Source organism: Castor canadensis, chromosome 11 (genome assembly GCF_047511655.1).
Source record: "Castor canadensis chromosome 11, mCasCan1.hap1v2, whole genome shotgun sequence".
In the NCBI taxonomy this organism is placed as follows: domain Eukaryota; kingdom Metazoa; phylum Chordata; class Mammalia; order Rodentia; family Castoridae; genus Castor; species Castor canadensis.
In genome coordinates this window covers 126,132,345-126,152,165 of record NC_133396.1, presented here as the reverse complement: position 1 = coordinate 126,152,165, position 19,821 = coordinate 126,132,345, and the positions used below count along the sequence as shown (strand labels likewise).

Sequence of the window (19,821 nt, the reverse complement as noted above, 5' to 3'; positions counted from 1 at the left end):
GCTGCAGTCTGCTGTGGTTCCTGAAGTAGAGAGAGTTCATGAGAAATGCGACTATAGGGAACCCTATGAGGTTTGGATCTAAAGGTTTGCCTTTAGGAGAGGAAGAAGCACAGTGGTGTCCCTCCTGGCACCATGGTGTGTGCCCAGTGGAGAATGATCCATCTCGGCTGAGGGCTCTGGTGACCCCCAGAAGCTGAAGCAAGTTCAAGATTTTCTTTAGGATTTTCCTGCCCTCGCCCATTTGAGGACATGGGGGAAGCACCACATGGCATTGTGCTGACGGTATGTAAAAGGGTGGTATTCAGCGTTCCAGTCTGTTCATTACAGTCTGTCACTGGACATGTGGGCTGGTGGCCGAGTATGACCCTCACCTGTGACTGCAGAAGGCTGGATTGTGTTTATTCTTTAGTGGGGAACCCCTGCGTCACTTGTGCTCCCCTCCTGGTTTCTTGAACAAACACATTTCCAGAGTGGGTCAGGTCTTACCCACCTGTCTACATTAGCCATTGACTGGGGCTGCTAGAAAATTCAAACTTGGTTTATATAGACCTTGATGAAATCAGATCACAGCACATGACAGTCAGGCCTGAAAGTTAAGCAATATTGTTTGTCTTTTTAAAATGCTTTTATGTTTTGTTTGTACAGATCCTAGATCTTAGAAAGGATTATCATTGAGTTTGCTGAAGATCCAAGTTGGTGTTCTTCGAAATGCTGAAATGGGAATTTTTATGTGGCATAGAGAGAGTTGGGAATGACCAATAAGTGGTGTGGGCAGAGAGAATGTTTATTCCACATGGTATTTTCACACGTATTGTCTGTGCGGAGCCCTGCAGTTCCCCTGTGAGGTGGGTAGGGCTGGCTTAATCATGGCTGTCTCACAGATGAGGAAATGCAGCATTCAGGGAAGTCAAGTGACTTCTATAATAGAATCCAGCCAGTTGCCAACATAGCATTTTGCCTTCTGAGCTGGCTTCATTGGTCATGGAAGCTTCTTGAGTTTCCTCTATTCATATGACCCCCTTCTGCCAATGAATGTTGAAGTGTCCAAGGTGGTGATGACGATGATGATGATATAATGATGATAAGTGCAGAAAAAAATAAGAGTGGGCCCAGGGGTTGGTGAGCCATGTACAAGCTGGAGAATCCATCACCCATTGGTGTTAGGGGTGTAGAATGGATATGGAAATGCTTGTGTTTCACACCTCCTCCTAGCCATGATCCAGGTGTCAGGGTTTATGATACAGGACTAGCCAGGAACCAAAGAGAAATTAGCAGACTGGATCCTAGAGGGGGCAGCTGGGGCAAAGAAGGGTTGGATAGGGACTGGAAAGTAAACAGTCTGTATTATGGACCTCTGCCTCTACTCCCAGACAATGATGGGGACTGCCTAGAAACAGCACATCTGGGAAAGTCCCTACCCCATCCCAACTTCAACTGTGTATTTTCCCAGGTCAGGCTCACATCTGGAAACAGGTACCTACTTTCCTTACTCACGTGGAGGAAGCTGTGTTTTCTATCCAAGTTGAATGGAAGTTGGAGGTTTGGTGGTTTCTGTTGCAATAATTATGTCCTTTGTACAACTGAGGAAAGTATTAAAAATCCAGAAAACCTCAGCGCTGCCTTGAAATGGAACAACAGATTCCAGCTGTAACTTGAGAGCTGAAAGGAAGGACTCTGCATGCTGTCCACAAATGTTTGTTCTAGTGGTGTTTTTTTAAAAACAATCTGTTTTTATATAAATAGGGTGTTTCAAGGTGAGACCGTTTTGTCTCTCCAGCCCTTAAGATGGTGAACACTGTTGTTTCAAGTTCTGTTGGCCCTTGGCTGGACCTCCCCTTCAGCATGGAGGTTATTGGGTCAATGCTTGGACGTCAGGGGCAACGAGAGTTCACTGCAGACATTCTCCTGCTGCAGGTGGTGCTCCTCCCAGACCATCTCTGCAGGACAACATCTGTCTAGTTTCGAAAGGTTCGGGAATAAAGACTTAGAGCCTCCCAAAGCCCTGTCTCCAATGTCTGCCAGTTCTTTTCTGCTGGCTTCCCCATTAGTTTAAACTGTTAAAAAGTATCTCTGGGGACCTGTGGTAGAGCAATTGCTTAACATGTATGAACCCCTAGGCTCCATCTCCAGCACTGAAAAAAAGAACAGCCCTGTGTTGAAGAGAAAAGAGAAGTGAGGTCAGCCTGTCAGCCTGTCATTGAGCCCAAATTGGGCATTTGGGAGGGGTTCTCCCCTTTACTCATATTTAAAAATTCCCCCCAGCACGTGTGAGCGCTCCTCTTTGAGGGCTGCAGTGGAACACCACCCTTGCCTGTGCTCAGCGAGGCAGGAGTTCCTGAACCATCTTGGAGACCTCAGATGCCAGGGTCAGAAGTGCAGTGGGGCAGGGAACCTGGGATTCCACCCCTTGCTCCATGGTCCCAAGTGTCATTTCAGGACCTAGACTCACTTATGATCCTTTTCTGATATAGAAGTTGCTTGGTAAACTAAAGGGCCACACATAAAAAGAAGGAAGGAAGGAAGGAAGGAAGGAAGGAAAGAAGGAAGGAGGGAGAAGGGGGAGGGGGGAGGGAGAGGGGAGGGAGGGAAGAAGAAGAGAAAAGGAGCCCGGTGCTGGTGTCTCACTAGTTCTTGAGAAATGCACAACACAAACAAGGGCTGGTGCAGTGGCTCAAGCAGCAGAGTGCCTACCTAGCAAGTGTGAGACCCTGAGTTCAAATCTTGGTGCCACCAAAATTTTAAAAAAAGGGAGGGAGAGGGGGAAGAAAGAAGAAGAAAAGAAAAGGTAAAGAAAAAAAAGCCACAGGCATCCCAATCTCCTTGAAGAAGCAGTAAAGCAGTAGAGGAAGGGTGGCCTGAGGAAGGGTGACATTTGGGGAGGAGAGAGAGAGTGTTTTGGTAGTACCAGTATGAAATCCAGGGTTCAGTGCATGCTATAGGCAAAGCACTCCCCCACTGAGATACACCCCCCCAGCCCTACTTTTAAATTAAAAAAAATTTTTTTTGATATAGGGTCTCACTAAGTTGCCCAGGCTGGGCTCAAACTTGAGATCCTCCTGCCTCAGCTTCCCTTGGAGCTGGGATTTCAGGCATGCACATGTTTCTGCATTAAATAAAGGAGTTGTAAGCAATGTGTTATTGCTGCTGCACCAGGGGCTGAGCCTCTACAGGGTGAAATGACCTGCACAGGATTTCCTGGCCAGATTTCTGTGAGAAGGGCAGGTGGCAAGGGAGCCTCCTTGGAGGATCAGAGTCAACATTTTCTTCTCTAAGTAGGCCCCAGGATATGGCCTTTGAGCCAGGGTGCCCTTCAGCATTCTATTTGACCTTGGGGAGGATGACAGCACACAGAGGCTGAGCCTGAGGTTGGTAGTTGCTCAGGAAACACTGTACTGCACATCTGAACTTGTGAGTGTTGGCTTCTTGGCCTAGCACAGGTGACCAGAGCCCAGATGTGTGCGTGCATCTTCAGCCAGCAATTCTGAGAGTTCATTTCCTTTGAAGGATGTGTCTCCATCACTGACTGTTGACAGATGAGGGTAGGGTCTTTGGGCAATGTGCCACTTCTTTTGGAAGTGGGCACATCTCTCCAGAGACCTTTCTAGAAGGCTGTCTCCTACTTCGTGCCAGCACTTTTCTGTGAGAGCTTGGCTACATCTAGGTCAGAGTGAAGGGGCACCTTGTGAGCACTGTTTCAAAGCAAGAGGACAAGACTTTTGCTCTTTTTGTGTGAGGCTATTCTTTTCTTCTTTCTTTCTTCCCATCCTGCTGGCCACAGGACCACATTCTTTTCCCTGCCACCTTCTCTCTGTCCAGGTCTCAGATAAATGACCTGATCCCTTCAAAGCCACACAGTCTCCTTACAGGCCTGCCCTCTTCCGCTGAGTGTGGGGGATGTGAACTAGCCCAGGCTGTCCCTCAGGAGCCTGGACAGCTAGTAAAGCATCGTTAATCCCGCATCCCCAAAGAAATCCATTAATGAGCTCCTGGGTCGGGCATGTGGTGTGAGGTAACCCATCACTTCTGTCATCTGGTGGAACTTTGGAGACATTGATTTTCAGACTCATAAGCGCGGCGGAGAAGTGAGGCTGGGGCAGGCTGTCCAACTGCCTGCTTGGTGGGAGGATTTTTATCTTATCAAGCTAAAAGCCCCAGGAATAGAACGTTTTCCACTGGAGGAGGTGGGAGGGGAGAAGGACCTCGGCTGGGAAGGAGGCAGCATCGGTTGGTCTGTGCTGGTGCTGGAGTTATCCGGGTCACATGAGGCCTGGAGCCCATCCTGGGGCTAGTGACTCCCCCCACTTGGCACCCACCCCTGATGCCAGGTCTAAAGAAGAGCCATTGATCTGCAGACGGGATGACTGATGCCCGGGATGAGGAGGCAGTTGCCTGCTTTGGGACAGTCGCCGCACGCCTCCAGCGGCTCTTTTGCAGGTTTCCCAAGAGCCGCTCGCTGTCAGAGACGCTCCAGACTCCGCAGAAGTTCCATGGCAAGGCCTGGCTGGTGCGCGGTAGGTCCACGCCACTCCAGCTGGGGGTGCGTGGGTTCCTAGACCTCTGTCTAGTGGCTTTTCTTGTGAAAAAGTCATGTGGGATCCTACAGGCAACCTGGTACTTAATGCTGAGTACAGCACCATCCCTTGATTCTCCTGACTCTGCAGGGATCAAGGCACAGGTACTGCCACCTTGCCTGATTGACCAGAAAGACATACTCAGCCTCATTCAGAGGCCCTGCATTGGCTGTGGATTTAAACCAGGCTCAGAATTGTCACCAAGAGGCCATATTAATCAGGGTCTCTGAGCTGGTGGAATCTCGTGCTTTGGATGACAACTGTTTTCTATCCTGTCCATCCTGAAGCTCACAACTCCTCAGATCTTGCCAAGCTGCTGTGTCAGCCTGCCGAGGACCTGGGAGCAGGAGCATTACCTAGGCAAAGCTTTCTCACCTACATGGGTAACAGGACTAGAGGCTGCTGGGTGGAACCCAGGTGAGCAGGGACCCAAGCCTCAAGCAGTGGCTGACCACTGGTTTCCTTTCCTGAGCACTAATTAGGGTAAGAATGGTCCTTGCCTGGGGAAGGATAAAGGGACAGTATAGGGGTGAGTGAAAGATGAGGCGAGACAATAACAAGCCAAAATATCACTGTCTTCACCCTCATCCTAGCTCCTCTTTTTCCTCAGCCCAACAAAGGCCGGCAGCACCAGGACTGGCTTTCAGGCACCTGCCTGGGGTTCTTTCCACTGCATCAAGCGGTCTCCAGTATCTTACATTTCTGTAGCACTGTCTGCAAAAGACTCGAAGCATTTGTGTTTGTTTGTTTGTTTGTTTGTTTCTGATATCATGCATTCCTTCCAGATCCCTGCATAGTGGATGGCAAAGGGATTGTTCTGTTCCACAGACAAGGCAGATCAGAGAAGCAAGGACTCTTCCCAAAGGTCATTGCTCTGAGGCCATGCCTGAGACCCTTGGCCAGTGGATTCTGCTCATTGTCCTGACATTTAGTGTCCTGCTCTTTGGAGGCTGGAAATCTGTGGAGTGCATAAGCCTCCCCCAAAGGTCCCTGCCTCATTTGTCTCTAGACCATTCTCATGCATTCAGGTATAGGTGGGCACCCAGGTGAGTCACAACACAAGTCTTAGGGATGGAACCAAACTGAAATGCCATCTCTGGACTAAGTGTTTGGAAGCAGAGTTTTAAAAATAAAAGGATCTTGGCAATGAAAGGTATAATTTTTCTGATTAAGGCTTTACCTCTTGAGAAGTGCGGATTTGAATTCAATTAAAATCTAATTCCCATTCGGAGACAAATATTCTTTCGCCAGCCTGAATTATTTATCCTCATCAATAGCCTAATACATACTGTGACCTTCACTAAGAAGAGAATTGGTTACTGAGTTTCTCAATTTAAATGTTCATGAGTGCATTCACGTTTCTTTCTCTTGCTCAGAATTATTCAACAGATCATTTCCTTATTCCTTTGCTGTTCAGCATGGCGATGAGTTATAGATTTAATACAGTCAGTCAGGCCTGGGTGCAGAGTTAAGTTCAGGGCGAATGCAGTTCCAATGTGCTGGCTTAACTTGTGTCAGCGTTTGGACTTTCTTGATGCAAGAGGAGGGGAAGACAGGGTACTCCAGGATGATGGCTCCAGCTGACTTCTAAAAGACCTTCCTCCCAGGACTCCATGAGCAGCTAGGGTGTGGCATTTAAAGAAATAGATGTGGAGCCAGGCAGACTTGAGTGTAGATCCTGGAGTTAACCATTTCCTGGCTGTTGGGTCTTCCTGTAGAGATTAACCTCCTGAGCTCCTGGTTTTTATCGAGCATAAAAAGGAGCAAACAATCCTAGCCTCAAACTCATGTTGGGTGAACTAACCGTGACAGTGGATATAAATAGTTGCTGTGAGGCCTGGCACCTCGCAGGCCCTCCATGGCTACTTCTGTAGTAACTCATCGGACAAGCCTCCAGTATGGCTGTCTGCTCTTCCTTTGCACATGGGCCAAAGTGGCTGCCTGTGTCTCAGGGGAAGACATAGGATTTGAAGGTTGCCCAGGCAAAAGTGGAAGAGGGACATGAAACTCTTAAACACCTTTTCTGGAAAAGTTCTTGTCATTGAATTGACCACACTACGTAATTAACAGGCAAAGGTAGATTGGCCCACCGGGCATCATTAAGAGCTAAGCAAGCCTGTCACCAAGGAGCAAGTCATATATCATTTTAAAAGACTAGTAGGGGGTTAGCAAGAAACAGGCCTGGGTCTCTGCAGAGCCTCTGGTGGGCCTGGCTATAGCGATGCAGCTGTAAGGAAGCCTTTGTGTGTCTCTGGCAGAGAGGGCTGGCCACAGATGTAATCTGTTTACTTTTCTTCTCTGCAAAAAGTCTGCTTCACCCGGTTCCCAATCAGCACTTTGAATGCCTGCAAGTGACATCAAAGCAGGTGTGGAAAAACCAGTTGGATGCAGTAGCCTGGTTGTCCCATAAAGGACTGAACCTGTCTGTCCCTAGCCTGCGATGTGTGCACCTATGTGTGCACTTGTGTGTGCACATCTGTCCCTGCTTCCTTTGTCACCCTGCAGTGCACATGTGCCTAGGCAGGACTCCTTTGAAGCCTATTGGACTTGCTGTATCTTTAGGCTCTGTGGGATTTTACCAAAAATTATTCTGGGAAACCAAGAAGCTACACTGCCTTTTGCCCCTTCTCAGAATCAGTGTCTGCTTTAAAAACAACAACAACAAAAAAACCACCCCAAACCAAAGGGAACCAAAACTACCCATAACCTCTTCCTTCCATATGTACACCTTCCCGTGTCCTTCTCTGTCAGCTACTCAGGCAACCCTTCTATCTTCTCAGAATGGTGGAGAAGACCCAAAGCCTGGGCTAGGGACCTCTACTGCTTAGTCTCTCTTACACCACAGTGGAGTGACACATGCTTTGAGCAGGGAAGGCCAAGAGGGTATCTGTCACCTCCACGCTGGCTTGCATACCACACAGTTGTCGGTGTTTGTTCATTTCTCTTAAACCTAACTGTCTAGTAATAGCTTAAAATATTTTTTCTTCTCTGAAGGTACTCCGCCAGTAGGATTTCTCTCTCTCTCTCTCTCTCTCTCTCTTTCTCTGTGTGTATGTGTGTGTGTGTTACAATCAAAGTAAACTCTATCTGTATTGATCTCTTTCGTTTTTTGGTGGTGGTGGTACTGGGATTTTGAACTCACGGTATTGTGCTTGCTAGGTAAGTGCGCTACCACTTGAGCCAGGGCTCCAGCCCTTTTTGCTTTAGGTTATTTTTCAGATTGTTGTTGTTGTTTGGTCCAGGGTTTCAAGCATGATCCTCCCACCTAAGCGTCCCAGGCAGCTGGGACCACAGGCACATGCCACCACACCTGGCTTATTGATTGAAATAGGATCTTGCTAACTTTTTGCTCAGGCTAGCCTCAAACTGCAATCCTCTCAATCCCTGCCTCCTAAGTAGCTGGGATTGCAGGTGTGACACCTCTCCTGGCTTGTATTGAACTCTTTCTCCCTATCTGTAAAACCCTCTCCCACACTTCTTTCTATGACACAAAATCTTTGGATGTAACTGGCTGTCTGCTGCAACAGGCTTAGCTTATGGTGGGGCCCTCAATAAGGACATGCATGTGTGTACTGGTGGGAAGGGTCAGAAACTAGGTAGATGTGGAAAAATGGGAGACAAGACTAGGTAGAAAGGTTTGATGCTGGCTCTGAGTACATGTGTCCTGACAAGTGTACACATTTTAATTATCATATTCAAAAAATGTGCTGTGTTGCCATACTTCTATCTGTATGACTGCATCCTAAGTACAAATTGGACCTTTTTGGATGTGATGTCAGAGGATCCAGGTGATGACTGTCCCACAGTCATTTGCATATGAGGAATAATTTCCATTTGGCTTGTTTGCCATGACACCCCTCCTCAAATCATTTATTTTTACATTTTTCCCCAAATCCTTTGCTTTTGCCATTCTTGGCCAAGGAGGGATTCTCAGGGATGCTGTGCCATTCACACAAGGACAGCAGAATATCCCTCCTCCCTCTGCTCCATCAACAGCCCACAGTGCCACAGTAGAAAAAGATCAGTAAAACAGGGACATGGCTCTTTAAGGTGCATACCAAGTCATTAGGAAATCACTCTGCACATAAAAATATAATACCTTCCCAAAATATAGGCAACCAAAAGCCAAATTAAAATTTAAAAATTAAAAACAGCTGTGGTAAGAGGCCTGAATCCACTTACAAATAGAGTTTATTTTATTTTTTGGTGCTGAGGATTGAACACAGGGCACTCTCCCACTGAGCTACACTCCAGCTCTAAAAGCTGACTTTAGACAGCCATTATAGTCAAAAAATGTGTAAGTGGCCAGGTGCGTGGCTCATGCCTATAATCATGGCTACTTGGGAGGCAGAGATCAGGAGATCGTGGTTCAAAGCCAGCCCAGGCAAACAGTTCATGTGATCCTATCTTGGAAAAAACCCATCACAAAAAAGGGCTGGTGGAATGGCTCAAGTGGTAGAACACCTGCTGAGCAAGTGTGAGGCCCTGAGTTCAAACACCAGTGCCGCCAAAAAAAAGTATAAGTGGTACAAATATTGGAAGTATAAAAAGCAGAGAAAAATGGGGCAGACAAAATGGGAAGGAGAGTTCTAGCATTGTTCTGGCAGGGAGTCAATTAATACTGTCAGATGTGCAATCGCGAATCGACTCAACTCTATTTGTTTATAATTGTACACATGTATACACATACACACAAGGCATGGGGACAAGCTTGCAGGTACAGTGCCCTTAAGAGCCAAGTGTCAGGAACTCAGCTATGTAGACAAGGTTCCCTATGGTCAGGCCCTGCCCCCGAGTCACTGGGTGCATGGTGGCATTGCCTGCCCTCCTCTTGCTTCCTGCATTGCCTGTCTGAACGTGCTGTGAGTGGTCCTGCCCTCTTTCCCTTCTCCTTCCCAACTGCCCCACTTCTACACATATACCCAGCCTGGCCTGGCCACAGCACCTCCCTTCTTCCAGTGGTGTCATCCTGGGGACATGTCATTGGGTTGGGAATAGATGATTAATGTGCTGTCCAAAAGGCATACCCACCCCTCTACACACAGCTACTCATGCGTGGCAGGGCTGTGCCTCTGCAGGCTACTTAGATACCCAGCTTCTGCTGGGCTGGTTGGGTGTGCTGAATGGAGGGCACAGAGGACATATCCAGCTTGTCTGGGAATGTGACAAGAGGCGTGGGTTGGGGAATTGCATCCTGGGGAGTTTTGATATCTGGCTTTTGTTTGTTTGCTAATTGAAGTGGGATCTCATTTTATAGTCCAGGTTGGCCCTGAACTCATTATTTAGCCCAGATTGGTCTCAAACTCACAATCCTCCTGCCTCCACCTTCCAATTGCTGGAATTATAGGCCTATGCCCCACCCCCAGCCCTGGTATCTGCTTTAATATCTGCTGAGCCACAATCTAGCAGATCTTTTGCCTTTCCCTTCAGTACAAAGAGGCCTCTTCAGAGTTCACATGTCAACCTCCACGCCCCTAGCCCTGCTAAAGGCAAAACAGATAGGGTCATTGGGTGAGAGTGGGGATAGATAGTCCCCGGATCACTTCCTTGTGCCTGGGTTCACCCAGGCTACCCAGCGCCATTCCACCTCTCCATCACTTTCTCTTCCCAGTTTGACCTGGGAAGCAGGAAGACCTGCTTCCATGAAGCCCTCCCATCCCAGCCTTCTGTTTTACGTGGGAATGGAATTTTGGATCCAAACCTGAGCATGTTCAGGTGCAACCGCTCTTCCCACAGAGACAGCAGCACCTGCACAGCCAGCTGCCCACCTTGGCTGTCCATGGGAAGAGCCAGCAACCTCTGACCTCAGAGTTCTAGGCCCCTTATCATGCCATTGCACTGACCTTTCCTATTGGCTTCCTTGCTTGCTTTCTGGCACATTGTCTCTCTATCTTTCTGTCCTTTCTGTCTCTATCTCTCTTCTTCCCCTCCTGTGTTAGAGTTAGAGTTAGGGTCCTGTATTGGGAAAGAGCAGTTGTGTTCCTTTTCCATCTGGGCTGGGGGATGCTGAGTGTCCTCAGGGGTGGTCTGGCTTCAGAAACAAGAAACTATAGTACATGGTCTCAAGAGGACTGGACTCAGGCTCCTTCCTGGAACACAAAAACACAGATGTTCTGAGGTGGCTGCCTGACCCTTAGTGGGGAGTTTCCATTCCCTAGCTATGGCCTCACTAGGAGTTTAGCCAGGAGTGTGGAAAATGTATAGGTTGTATTGACTTTGGCAATGACTATAGACCTCCAAGCTCAGCCATTTCAGCCTCTCTACCTTCCCACTCCCCAGCATGACCCTCTCTTCCATCCCCTACCCCCCTCCTCTGAACCCAACACAGGCAGAGGTTGGAGGGAGGTGGGAGTAAGTAGGAAGAACCTAGGTGAGTAGGAAAGTTGCCCAGTTCTGCATTCCTGAATACAGCCAAAGAGGACCTGAAAATCAAGAGGATCTTGCCTGGCATTACATGCTGAGTCAATAGAAAACTGCATATCCTGACTCAGGAGTCCCACAGTGTTGAAAATGACAGCTACCATTTATTGAGTACCTAGTGGGTGCCAGGTACCTTTAGATACTTTACCTATAGTCGCTCTAGTTTTGGCATCAAATTTTCTGACAAGAAACATATTATTGCTCCCATTTGCAGATGGGGAAATTCAGACTAAATGAATTGCATATTTAACTAAGGTGAATTGTCTAGGCATCTCATATCCAGCTAGAGGCAGGGCTCAAGTTCAAATCCTGACCCATGTAACTCCAGAGATTCTTTCCACTGCCCAGCCCAGACTGAGTGTTCTATCCCTTGCATCTGTTCTCAAAGACCTTGATCACACATGTCAAACAGAGGGGTTCAAGGATTACTGATTTATAGCTGATGAATAGGTGTCCTTTGGTGCCAATCTGTGAGGCAGCTGGTCCTGGGAGCCCCATGTTCATCCTGATGTCATGAGGGGAGCAGGGTGCCAAGGCTGGGCCTGTTTGAGTGGAGAAGGCTGATAGCTTGCTACATTATGGAGTTTGACCTTGATTGAAGAGCTGGCTTCTTTAGTGAGAGGCTCATGATAAGAATCTGTGACTTCTGTCTCCATAGTTTAGAGTCTCCAAGATGTAGCATTCCAGTGCAGGGCAGGAAGACAGTAGAGTGGTTCAGAAACTCCCAGGGTCAAGGTTGAGTAGCTTGGCTTAGCTGGGAAGTTTGAACCAGCTGTGAACTGGCCCTTCCCAAACCCTTAACGGATGGGGGGAACCCAAGAGAGGGGCACTCACTATTACCTGCTAGACAAAGGAAAAAGCACTTCTAATGCAGGCTCTTGCTGCCCTCAGCATCCCCAGCCCCCTTCCCAGGGCCCATTCCTGGCCTTCAGCAATGCAGAGCACAGGACCAGGACACAGCTCTGAGGAGTGTGCTATTGAGTGAGAAAACAGAGCCATTGAGAAGCAGCCAGGTGTGATGGACTTCCATGCCCAACCCCGGCCTGCTGGCTGTGAGGGTGTCAACGACTCACTTAACTTCTCCAAGGCTTACCTCATCTCTAAAATAGAAGTGGACAAGAAGAGTGGGAATTTATGTCTACACGAAAACCTGCACATGGATGCTTCCAGCAGCTCCGTTGCCAATACTTGAAGCAACCTAGATGTCCTTCAGTAGGTAAAAAGATAAATAAACCATGGTACATCCAGACAAGGGAGCATTATTCAGCAGAAAAAGAGACAAAGCTGTCGAGCAGCGAGAAGAAAGGAGGGAAATATAAATGCATATTACCCAGGGAAAGAGCCAATCTGAAAAGGCTGCACACTGAAGCCAACCACGTGATGTTCTGAAAAAGGCAGAACTGGGAACAGTTAAAGATCAGTGGGTGCCTGGGGTTGAGAGTAGAAAAGGGTGACTAGGTGGAGCAAAGGGGAGTTTTAGGGCAGCAAAACTACTTTGTATGATACTGTAATTACACATGTCCAAACCTATAGAGATGTACAACATCAAGAGTGGCCCCAATCCCATTTCCTGCATGGAGAACAGGAAGTGTTGCTCTCTCCCCTTCCCATCTATACTTTATCCTGTGATACTAAAATAAACCCTTGCTAAAACTTTAAAAAAAAAAAAAGTGGACCCAAATGGAAACTGTGGCCGTTGGGTGATATGACGCATCAATGTGGCTTTATCAACTAACAAATATTCCCCTCTGGTGGGGTGACTATGCATGTGTAGGGGTGAGGGGTGGGGGGTTAAAGAAACTATACTTCCTGTTTCATTTTATATGAACCTAAAACTTCTCTAAATATACACATATATATTTAAAAATATGGGTAGAAGACATACTGTTCAAACAGTGTAGATTACATAAGATCATGTGTACATATTCTGGCACATAGTAGGTGGTGAATAATGGTACCAGTTGTCATCACAAGCTGGACACATGATTTTTCTTTGTTCCCCTTTTGTGGTACATTTTTACAAATGGTTCCCATTTAAAAAAATATATATATATATATATATATATATATATGTTTGGTTATTGTAAAAAACCTGAACAATTTAGACTATATAGAAAGGAAAACAGTTGAAATCTCATCCCTTACAGCAAGCATGTGGCATCTTGCAGACATTTCTCTGCATAGCACATAAGTACGTGCATTTTGAATAATTAGGATTATCAAGTACAGCCTTTCTCCTCTTTCAGTGGTACTTGTATTTCCATGTTGACCAATGTTGATTTGTCTTATTTTCTATGATGGCTATAGAGTACTCCATTGAAAAATAATGTCATGACTGTAATTAGTCCCCTGGAGATGGATTTAGGGGTATTTCTAGTATTTCGCCATCATAAACAATGGGGTGATGAACATTTTAGATACTTTCAGGATAAATCCCTGCAGGGAGTTGGTACCACTAATAATGCACTATCTTGTCTTCCCTTCTTCCTCTCAACACTGGATAGGATCAACAGTGGTTAACAACCTTCTTTTCTATAACTAGAGCAGGATTTTAGAAATCCAAGTGTTGGAGGAAACTGAGTTTGAAGGAGGGGAAGGAGTCCCAGGTGGTGGCAGAGGTACCAAAGTTTCCACTCACCAGCAAGACCTCACTTCGAAATAACATCACATTAGGGATTAGAGACCAACATATAAATTTGGGGTGGACACAATTGAACTCATATATTTGTCATAACAAACTAATTATCTTCGATAATTGTTGAATAATTCTTGAAGTCAGATGATCATTGGATATTACCCAAATATCAAAAGGAATTATGAGAGATGGATATTTTAATCTCAAGTGGTGGCCATGACCTGTTTTGAGAGAAAAATGGAAAGTTGTGGAGTGATACATATAGACATGTTCTATTTGTAAATCAAATGAAGACAACTTTGATACCTATGTGAATATGTATATATATATATATATATATAGTCATATCTATTTATCTATTGTAACTAATGTTGCAAATTGACCTTGGAGCTTCTATCCCTATGTAAATGCTTTTATATCTATGAGAGAAAACTAAATTGCTAAGTTAAAGAATAAGGGTTTTTTTTTATTTTAATAAAGTCAAGTAAGTTCCTAAAAAAAAAGAATTCCACTTAATGCTCGGGTAGTCCTATGAACTGGTCTTTATGATTCGCATTTTAAAGTTGAGAAAATTAATGTTTAGAGACAGTCAGCAACTTTCCCAGTGTCACAGTGGAAACTGTGACCAGCTTCCCCAAGGACCATTCTTTCCCTATGACACCACACTACAGACTAGGTCCCTGGCCCTGAGAAAGAGTATGGAAGGAGATGGGGACAAGATGTGGTCTCACCCTTCCAGGGTGGCTGGTCTTCTTCCAGGGACGCCTGGAGAATGGTTCAGGCTCCTAAGTTCAGAGGTTTCTTTGGTTTCAGAAGCTGCTTTGTCCATGCAGGTTGGAAGCTGCTGTTTACCAACCTGGGAGCAACCACAGGGAGGTGGTGGGCTCCCCATACCAGGCTCTGCATCCTTGGGGCCCATTGCACCCTCACCCCATGCTTTGGCCTATGCTAGAGGAGAGAGTAATGGGGAGAACTCTGTGAGTTCAGTGTCCTCTGTGCAACTCGAGCATGAAAGACCCTAATGGTATTACCCATGCCGTACCCAGGTTCAGAAAAATGAGCCACTCAGGTTACACGGGCACTTGGCAGAATGTGTGTGCACTTTGTGTGTGCCTGCATTTGGTAACTGGGGTGGAGCAGAGCTACGTTTGGCAGCCCTGGAATTAAGGGGTGGTTTGCAGCTTCTACATTTGGGGAAAACAATCTCCTAGCACACATTTCTACCTGTAGACTTTCCCTCCTTTGAATTGAAGTGGAAGGAGGAGTGTCATCTCTGAACACAGGTTGCTGTGGCCTCTGAACCTGAACCCCATGGCTTGAGGTGGTGACCTTGGTGGTGAAAGCCAGGAGCAGGGCCAAGTGGCCCTGGTCTCAGCCCAGCACTCCTTTGGTCTCTGGCCCTGCCAGCCCACTGCTGATCTTTGGAGATGGTGTCCATGGAAACCTCTCCATTGGGCCTAAAGGTTCTATATTCCCAATATGGTGTAGAATCTGTGCTTCCTGCCACCCCCTCCTCAAAAGGGTATTTAAGTCTTAACCCCAGTACTTCATAATGGTATCTTATTTGGAAATAGGGTCATTGCAGATGTAATTAGTTAAGATGAGGTCATATTTGAGTAGGGTGGTCCATTAATCCAATATGACTAGTATTCTTTTTTTTTTTAAATTTTATTATTTATATGTGCATACAAGGCTTGGGTCATTTCTCCCCCCTGCCCCCACCCCCTCCCTTACCACCCACTCTGCCCCCTCCCTCTCCCCCCCACCCCCTCAATACCCAGCAGAAACTATTTTGCCCTTATTTCTAATTTTGTTGTAGAGACAGTATAAGCAATATAGGAAGGAACAAGGGTTTTTGCTGGTTGAGATAAGGATAGCTATACAGGGCATTGACTCACATTGATTTCCTGTGCATGGGTGTTACCTTCTAGGTTAATTCTTTTTGATCTAACCTTTTCTCTAGTTCCTGTTCTCCTTTTCCTATTGGCCTCAGTTGCTTTTAAGGTATCTGCTTTAGTTTCTCTGTGTTAAGGGCAACAAATGCTAGCTAGTTTTTTAGGTGTCTTACCTATCCTCACCCCTCCCTTGTGTGCTCTCGCTTTTATCATGTGCTCATAGTCTAATCCCCTTGTTGTGTTTGCCCTTGATCTAATGTCCGTATAGGAGGAAGAACATACGATTTTTGGTCTTTTGGGCCAGGCTAGCCTCACTCAGAATGATGTTCTCCAATTCCATCCATTTACCAGCGAATGATAACATTTCATTCTTCTTCACGGCTGCATAAAATTCCATTGTGTATAGATACACATTTTCTTAATCCATTCATGACTAGTAGTCTTACAAGAAGACAGCCCTGTGATGACACAGAAACATGGAGAGGGCCCATGAAGACGCAGGCCTGTAGAGTTTGAGTGTGTAGCTACAACCAGGGAATGCCAAGGACTGCTAGCAAGCCATAAGAAGCCAGGAGGAAGCAAGGAAGGATTTCTCTTTCTCTAAGAAACTATGATTCAAGCCTTAGGACTGCTGCTTCCTAGTCTTTAGCTGCTTCTTGGTGACAAGACCCTTGTCCTAGCTATTGAGTGATGTTAGAACCCCTGTGATGTGGGCGTCTGAGCTATCCCCAGCCAATCCCTTGTTTCTACTCCACACAGACTCCTGACAACCCGAGCTTTCCTGACTGCCCTGGCTGGCAGGTCTCTGTCTGAACAAGCTTCTGAGACCTGGGCCAGTCAGGCTGTCTTTGGGCTGTCTTGCTCCTTAGTTGTCTTCTCCCATGTATATGCCATCTGCCCAGCTACCTGGCTTCCCAGGGGCCCTGCCTTATTCACCCTTACCCTCAAGCTAGCACAGGCATGTGGAAGCCTGGGCTTACCATGTGGATGCTGCTGCCAGAGATGATGGGGTCTACATGGCCCTGCTCCATCCTCTTTCTTCTCTTGTCCAAACAGCACTGTGGGGGCCCATGAGACTCTAGGGGCATGGTCTGGCAGGGCATCCACAATGAGCTGTTTTGAGGGACGAGTGATCTAGAAGGTTTAATCCCTGGGTCTCCTGGGACATGGTCCTGGCTTTGGGGTGGTGGATCACTCCACAACCAGCACACACCAGCCCTGCAGGCGGCTGTGTTTAGAGAAGGGCATGAAGGCTCTGACTTCATCACTGCTGACCAGAAAGCCCCAGGCTTGGCATTTCCAAAGGCTGGGAAATATGAAGACGTGCTCCAGTGGCTTTGCTACAGCCTGTGATTACACGGTCTGATGGAAGAAAGTCGTTAGTGCTCAAACGTGCTTTCTCTAAAATCTTGAAACCCTCCTCTTGGAGTCTTCCATTCCAGCTCCATCCAGCTCAGCATCAGGGCTGTAAAAAAGATCTTTCTGAGGTATGTGCATGTCAGAAAGAGGGAATAAAGGAGAGTGACCCAGATGCACAGATGACACAATGCCTGTGTCACCATGCAGTAAGTTGCCAGAGGAAGAGAACTTTCTGCTTCCAAGAACCTTTTCCATTTGTGAGCTGATGGCAGTTCTCACTGACCATGGAGCTGGGGGTTGGGAGGAATGCCTGGTCCTTCCTCCTCTTCCTTGTTCCCACTTTTTGGCATCCCTGGAGCATTCTTCATCACTCAGAGTGTGACCACGAGCCACACAGGTGTGTCCCAGGGCTGGAACCTGGAACAATGCTGCCCTTTGTGGGCTCTGGCCTGGGTGCTACATTATCAGAAATCCCTGGCATTTCTGGGTGCTGCAGGCATAGGAGACTTGGCTTGTACATCCCTCTATGACCTTGACCCCATTGAGAGTGAGGCTATTTCCATGCTGAGCTATAGATCTCCCTGTGGGGGCCCAGAAACTCACATGGGCTCCTGCAAGTCGATGGTGCCACCTCAGAGAACTGACTTTACCCATTCCATCTCCAGGCAAGAGGAGAGGCCTCCACAGAGGAGAGCTAGGAAGGCCTGGAGACTCAGGTCTGATGGAGGAGTACTGACAGGCTTCACCCTTGAGCACAAGGGAGACGAATGGTAGTGCTTCTTCTAACCACCATGCCAGAAAGGTGGCCTGGAGCATCAGACCATGGAGCAAGAAAGTTGCAGGGCTCTGGAGTTTGTGGGTCCCCAAATTGTCAGGGCACTCCCCTCAGATCTCAGTGGCAAAACCAAACAAGGAATGTAGCCCAGCAGCTCATCTTTGGGGTGTAGGGGAAGGGGCAGCTGGGAAGCATGAGAGTCATTCCAGAGTTCTTCAAATGTGTGGGAAGAAGAGTGGTTACCACAGCACAGCGCTTTGGCAGCCTAAAAGAGAGACCAGGGCTGGAGGTATGGCTCAAGTGGTAGAGCTCCTGCCTAGCAAGTGTGAGGGCCTGAGTTCAACAACCCCCAGTACAGTACCACCAGAGAGAGAGATAGACAGAGACTAAATGTGCTAAAGTTTTGGAGCTTGTTAGAAGGAAAGAAAAGTTTCTTGGGGTGCCCGATCCCTTATCAATCGAGAGTGACTCCAACACATTATCCAAGAAAGTCCAGGCTGTGATGTCTCCTGCCATAAAACTCACCTGCCCCAGCCATCCCATGCGGTGACTTCACAGTCAGGAGGGAAAAATGCATGAGAGACCCTAGCAACTACAAGGTTGAGCTTGCTGACTGAGCTATGTGTGGCACTTCCAGGACAGGTGACTGTGGCCAACCTGGTGGCTATTTGTGGGATTTACACTGCAGATCCGAGCATTGAGTATCTTGCCTGCTGACAATGAGGGGCTTGTGTGATTTCTGCTGATGCCCCCTTTTCCTTCATCCGCCCCACTCCCTCCCCTCACCTGGCTGAGTCTTAGGGCCCCTTCCACTTCACCTCCCTTCTGCCAGAGAGAGTCCTTGAGAAAGCTAGAAAATGCCAGCCACCTGGGCTCTGCCACTGACAAGCTGTGTGCCACTGAGAACTTCAGTTTCCCTCTCTGAACTTTAGTTACCCCATCTGTAAGGGAGTCCCCAAGGCTTACAGATTGTTGAGTCTGTGCTTCCATGGAAGTGAACACTGTCCATGAAATGTGTGCTTTTCTCCCAATTTGGGATGTTATTGCTGGGCTATTTCAGTGGGATTAGAGTAGCCATATTGGTATTTCTGGACTGGGCAGGGACCAAGAAGTAACAGCCCTTCCTGCTAAAGATAATGCTTGTGTCTCTAGAGAACTTTTAATTTTTCCAGATTTATCCTCTCCTGTGCTTGTAAATATCCTCATGCCACAGTCTGGGCAGCTGTACCTGTTTTTGCAGATTGAAAAAATGAGACCCAGAGAAATGAAGCTGTCCCCAGGGATCCATGCTCCCTGGTGATCAATGGGAATTAACAGAACGAGCACCAGTCTGGGGCCAGATGACCTGACTATGAGGAAGTCACTAAAGTCCCCAGGCCCAAATAATGAGAGGTGCAAGTTCACACTGCATACTTCAGGCGGAAGCAGCACAGGTGTAGAGCCCAGAGGGTAGCTGTCATCCAGGGACTGTCTCCCACACCTCCCCTCTCCTGCACTGTCTTCACATTGGAGCTAAATGTAGTCCCCAGGTTCTTTCTTTGGGTAGAAGGGCTAGAAATTCTGCCTGGCCGCTAATCTCCCTTTGGTTCTTTCCTTCCAGACTGTAAATTCACCTGCCACCCAGAGTGCCGCAACCTAATCCAGCTGGACTGCAGCAGGCAGGAAGGCCAGGCCCGGGACAGACCCTCTCCAGAGAGCACCCTCACCCCCACCTTCGGCCAGGTACGCAACAGAACTCATGGGTTTCTCCAGCTCTGTCTTTTCTCCTAGGAGCTCTGGACAGCAGGAGGTGGCATGAGAAGTCAGTATTCCAAGAGTGCTAGATATTGGGGACCCCTTTGGGGCAGGTGGAGCAGACACACCCTTTCCAAGAGGTCTGGGGAAAGTGGCACGGAGAAGTCTACAGATACTCAGCGGTGCCCCGTAGTTCTCCCTAAGCACAGGCTCTTTTGGCCTAGGGCTCTGATTCAGATGTGGCATAGGTGAGGGCAGAGGAGCCTGCAGAAGGTCCTGACAGCACTGGGACAATGGGGATGGTGAGGCTGAAGCTTTGCACATCATCCCGCCTTCAGAACATGGATTGTCAATCACAGCCCTTCCCATTATCCTGGCTGCCCCTCAGTGGGGCAACCAAATGTTCTCTCCCTGTGTGGAAGAACCAGGATG

At 47.5% G+C, this 19,821-nt stretch overlaps 1 protein-coding gene across 2 annotated transcripts in view; it reads left to right on the top strand.

Annotated features, from left to right (window-relative positions):
• The window catches only part of Rassf5 (Ras association domain family member 5), a 65,506-nt gene that overhangs the window by 7,472 nt on the left and 38,213 nt on the right, over positions 1-19,821 (top strand). For both annotated transcript variants that reach the window (XM_074048479.1, XM_074048478.1), the window contains exon 2: positions 19,256-19,377. In XM_074048479.1, the coding sequence (XP_073904580.1) occupies positions 19,256-19,377 (122 nt within the window). The remainder of the gene's footprint in view (positions 1-19,255; positions 19,378-19,821) is intronic.